At 35.1% G+C, this 5,418-nt stretch overlaps 1 protein-coding gene across 1 annotated transcript in view; it reads right to left on the bottom strand.

The window, feature by feature from the left end:
* The window catches only part of LOC107685581 (dual 3',5'-cyclic-AMP and -GMP phosphodiesterase 11A-like), a 20,423-nt gene that overhangs the window by 1,149 nt on the left and 13,856 nt on the right, over positions 1 to 5,418 (bottom strand). Inside the window, exons 11-15 of the mRNA XM_016482227.1 lie at positions 4,369 to 4,478; positions 2,850 to 2,940; positions 678 to 778; positions 276 to 353; positions 137 to 200 (exon numbers count right to left, since the gene is read on the bottom strand). Coding sequence (XP_016337713.1) covers positions 137 to 200; positions 276 to 353; positions 678 to 778; positions 2,850 to 2,940; positions 4,369 to 4,478 — 444 coding nt within the window. The remainder of the gene's footprint in view (positions 1 to 136; positions 201 to 275; positions 354 to 677; positions 779 to 2,849; positions 2,941 to 4,368; positions 4,479 to 5,418) is intronic.

Raw genomic sequence — 5,418 nt, 5'->3', positions numbered from 1 at the left:
ATATATATATATATATATATATATATATATATTTATTCTCTCAAAACAAATCTTATTATCTTACAATTTTCCCTCTCAAATAAGATATTTATACTGGAAAACAAGACAAAAATAGAACAATGTGGGTCTGTCTAACCTGTTTTGAGATCTCCCATGGTCGAGTCACTGCACCCAAGTCACACGCAGTCATCAGCATAGACCTGGTAATATATATAGTATTTTAACAGCAGATCCTGGCATTTCTGTTATCAATTTTAAAAGTTGTAGACACTCACCTGAACACGTCTTTATGTTCTTCATTACTCCAACTGAACTGTCCCGACAAAACACACTCAAAGAACTTGGTTCTTCTTCTTTTATATCCAATGGATTATGAAGATAATAAAGAAAAAAAAAAGATCCAATAATTAATTTTACATAATTGCAAATTTTACCATTTAAGGTTATTTAATGTTCCTTAAGGCATCTTTCAGATCTTCACCAGGCTTTCAGGATCTGAACAAAAGTCAGAAAAGGGGCTTAATATCGCCTCTTCTGCCTCTATTCAAAGGGCACCTCTCTGTGGCCTAAACATGAATTACATGCATCTGGTTGAATATTTAAAGCAGTTCGAAGCTGTGGGTCGCTACCCCTTATTATGACTATTGAAACATATACTGTTTGATACTATTACTTGCTTGAAGTACAAGGTGAGATCTGTGGACAGAATGGCCTGTTTCAGTAGCTGCATCATGTTGCTGTACTCGTTGGAGGACAGATTAGCAAAAATGTTGTGACCCTGTTAAAAAAAAGGAGAAAAAGATGTTAGACAAATGTTATATCCAATAGTAAGGGAAGAGTGGGGCAAGATGTCTAAATTGGCAAACTGGGTCACTAATAATAATAATATTATTATTATTATTATTATTATTATTATTATTAGTGCAAATGCATGACAATGTGAGGAGGGAGTAACATTTCATATTTCCCTGGAACCTTGATGGTTGTATATTGAATTAATGTGTTCAGTTTCTTAAAAAATAATAATGTAGTTCATTACATGAAATTATTTTGAAGCCTTTTGATTATTTAGGAGAGAAACTATTTGGTATTTGGTTTGTCCTGTACAATCATTGCTTTTATGCCCATATTTGTCATTGATCATTTACTGCTAACGTGATTCAACTTACCTTTTTAAAATCTCAGCGGGGAAGAAGTCATATTTCTGTGGCCCTGTGCTTTCATTTAATTTTAGCTCATAGCAGGCACTTTTAAACATAATTAGATCTATTAATTTGAGCTTTATCGGACAGCTTAACCCTGTAAAGCCTGACATACTGTATGGAATAATAAACAATTTTCAAATTTCAAGCATCATATTTGATACATCAGGTTTTCTTCAGAGGCCCAAACTGAGCAAAAATATGCAATTTGGTGCAGCTGCTGATACTTATATGGCCAAAAAGTACATGTTAAATTCTGATAGCGTGTTATGTAAATAAATCGATGAGATCTTTATATCAGTATAGCAGACTACTTGCATTAAATGTGTATAAATATAGTCTCCATAGCTATACTAATATCAATAATATGTCTTAGTAAGGTTATATTAAAATGCTTAGTTTTATGAACAAAGCTCTGTAGTTTTTATTGTGGAGGAAGTACAAATAAATGTTCCTCAAAAGCCTGATTTGTCATATTTTATTACCAATTTTAACTTGATTTTTTGAAAATAATGTATGGATAATCAAGTAAACCTACAGTATGTAGCTTCAGACCATTAAGTGTCATCTTGAAATATTACTAGCAATATAACATGTATTCTTATGTTTACTCTATACGGATTTGGTGAAAATTTCACTGCAAAATGCACGCTTTCCACAACTATTGGATTTTTTACAATTTTATGAAAAGTCCTTTTACTTACTAAAAAAGTATAAACTGTCAATCAGATGACAAAAGGCATATAAAAGGTCATGTTTATAATTTAGAGGCCTTAGAAAGTAGTGTATCAAATACAGTATGACACAGTTGGCGCTGTAGGGTTAAGTAAAATGTGGCACAGCTTACCCCACTCTCCTAAAGTCTACAGTAAGTGAAGTTTGGGGAAAGCACATCATCTCTCATTCCAAGTTCTAGTACTCTTATAAAGCCCTGTCTTTTCTGCTGAAATAAAGCCAATCATGAAACCAGCCATCTCTTCACACCCCTGAGTATCATTCATAAAGAGTGTGTCTCCAAAGTTCTCCATGCATGTTCAGTCTCTGGGATAGAAAGCAATTTCTTTCTCTCCTTGCTTCAGTGCAGCTGACCCAAGAGGGGAATCTCCTTAGCACAGTTAATTGGTGTTGGTTAAAAAAGCTCAATGGACATCTACAGGAAATCGATACAGAGCTTGATCATGATTAAACAGCTCAGAGCTAAATCAGCCACTTAATCAAACGCTGACATCTATTTGCATTCATTCCATCCACTGAGACATGCAAATGTGGACGAGGGTAAAATGGGTCATTTCTGCAAGTCCATTACAAGAGAAGTGTGAGAGAGACTGGTTATTACTCCATTGCTTGACAACATTCATTGTGTTCTGCAGATCACTGTTTTCACACACAGTGTGAGTCCAAAAGTGTTTATTTCATTGAAAAGTCAAACTGCAAAACTAGCATTCATTTTATAATTACTTATTATTTGTTTTATTTGCTTTACTGAATATTTGTTTCATTTGCTTCAACTAAGTAGTGGATATACCATGGACTGTATAATTAATGAAAATACAATTAATTGCAAATAAGAGTACAAATTTAAATTTTAAAATTGACCTTTATTCTGTACTGCTCAGTACTGAGACCTGACCTGACAGACATGCTCACCTCACTCTGCAGGATCATGACGGCGTGGTTGAAATGATGATGCTCAAGTGTGGCAGATGTTCCGTACAGCAGCGCTAGTGCTGACCCAGACCTTTGGGAGCACAACAGAGATCAGATCCAGAACAATAAGCACATTATGCTGCTGTACAAACGCACAGGTCATGCTAAATAGACTGCGCTACAAAAAAAGAAAAAAAAATCACTTAATTAGCATTGTGTCTTGTTTTCCAGTAAAAATACCTTAAAACAAACTATATTTACTTGAGAGGCAAAATTATGTAAAATATTTTTTAAAAATGTACTTAAAGTGAATTAAGTTTTTTCATAATCCATTGGTAAATTGGGTAAAAAATGTATTCAAGAAAAATTATCTGGAAACTAACTATAGCATCTTATGCAAATTTTCATTCTCAGATATACTTCTGTTTAAAGGTTTGGGGTCAATATGTGTTTTTTTAAACTAAATTAATGCTTTTATTCATCAAAGATGCATTAAATTGATCAAAAGTGACGATAAAGACTACAAAATAATTGCGATTTCCCAACCCGATCTCATAGCAATTCATACATATTTTTTACGAGTGGGCTAATTCGTATGAATTCGTATGACCTTACTCATAGAAATTCGTACGAATTTTGCTGAATCGTATGTATTTTACGAGTTCCCCAATTCGTATGAATTCGAACAAATGACCTACCCCTAAACCTACCTGTCACTGGGGTCTAGACAAATCGTACAAAATCGTATGAGTGAGTGAGTTACGAATTCAAATGAATTAGCCACCTCGTAAAATACATACGAATTAGTCGTGAGAAGCACCAAATCAACATATTCAAATGATTTCTGAAGGGTGCATACTGAAGACTGGAGTAATGGCTGCTGAAAATTCAGCTTTGCATCACAGGAATAAATTACATTTTAACATATATAAAAATAGAAAACAGTTATTTTGAATGCTAATAATATTTCACAATATTACTGTTGTTGCTGTATTTTTAAACAAATAAATTCTGTAAATAAATAAATAAATTCTGCCTTGGTGAGCATAAGAGATGTTTTTTAAAAACATTTAAAAAAATCTTACCAACCCCAAACTTTAAAATGGTGGTAAATGTTTCTTGCTTTAAAAATATTTAGACATTTGAACTGGGGGAAAAACAAAAGTAAATGCAAATGATAAAATGCAAGTAGCCATGTAAACATGCAGAATTAGAGTAGCAAAATAAAAAAAAAGACTTTAACCTTAAAAAGGGAGGAGAAAACACCTCCCATGTTGGCTTTTAAGGTTGTGCAGCCAATCAGACACTCCAGAGAATTGGCACAAATTGGTCAGTCAGTAGAAGTTAGTCATATTAGACAGATGCCAACATTGACAGGTTACATGATATGCCTCATCCATGAACAACTTTACTTTTACATGACAATTTTAGTGCTATGGTACTGTTGGGTCATTATTTGATGTGCAATGTAAAATCTGGAGCCACTGACGTAATTTACATTGACAGACTTTTGACTCACTTTGCCTGAAAGGCGTTGTTCGTGCCACGATGGTCCAGGTCATGGCAGAAACACCCAACCATAAGCGCAAGAGTCTCGGTGTCTGTCAGCACCTCCTGGAACCCAGCAGTCTGGAGCACAACAGAGAAACCTACTACCGCAAATCCTCCAATACAGTGATTAAATTATGGCTTGAAAGATCATTATTGATTTAAACTATGTGCATTTACAGCTTCTACCTGAGAATATCATTAGAGGGATAGTTCACCCAAAATTGAAAGGTATTTACTGACACTCATGTTGCTCCAAACTCTTATGACTGTCTTTTCCAAAGGTGTTTTCACAGGATGTGAAGCTCTAAAAAGGCAAAAAGCACCTTAAAGGGTTACTCCACCCCAAAATGAAAATTCTGTCATTAATTACTCACCCTCATGTCGTTCCAAACCCGTAAGACCCTCCGCGTCACCCTGGTGCCATTTTGGAGAATATCCACTGAACGTAATCAGCGTATGCTATTCTGTGTCAGCCGCACCACACGGATACGTTTTCTACGTTTATTTACACATTGATTTGAACGAAAACAACGTATCCGTGTATTCTCGTAGCTTCGTAAAATTACGGTCGAACCCCTGATATCACATGGATTATTTTACTGATGTCCTTGCTACATTTCTGGACGTTGATCGTGTTACTTACATTGCTGTCTATAGGAGGGTCAGAGAGCTGTCAGAATACATCAAAAATATCTTAATTTGTGTTCCGAAGACGAAAGGTCTTACGGGTTTGGAACGACATGAGGGCGAGTAATTAATGACATAATTTTCATTTTGGGGTGGAGTAACCCTTTACCTACAACCATGTTATTCCGTACTGAAGTACGGGAAGGATTGAAGTATGATGCCCTTTCTCGCATGGAATGATGAAATGTCTGAGATTCAACCTTGAAAGGAAGAAAACTTATAACTTAAGTGCAACACGCAAGCGCAATAATGATGCTTCCCCAAAGCAAGAATCTGTTGTTTTGACAAAAAAGATGAGGCTGGCATCTCCCGGTTAAGGAGATGCCTTGAA

Source organism: Sinocyclocheilus anshuiensis, unplaced genomic scaffold (assembly GCF_001515605.1).
Source record: "Sinocyclocheilus anshuiensis isolate Anshui unplaced genomic scaffold, SAMN03320099.WGS_v1.1 scaffold185, whole genome shotgun sequence".
Classification (NCBI taxonomy): Eukaryota; Metazoa; Chordata; class Actinopteri; order Cypriniformes; family Cyprinidae; genus Sinocyclocheilus; species Sinocyclocheilus anshuiensis.
Note: the sequence above shows the minus strand (reverse complement) of the source record. Positions and strands in the feature narration are given on the sequence as shown.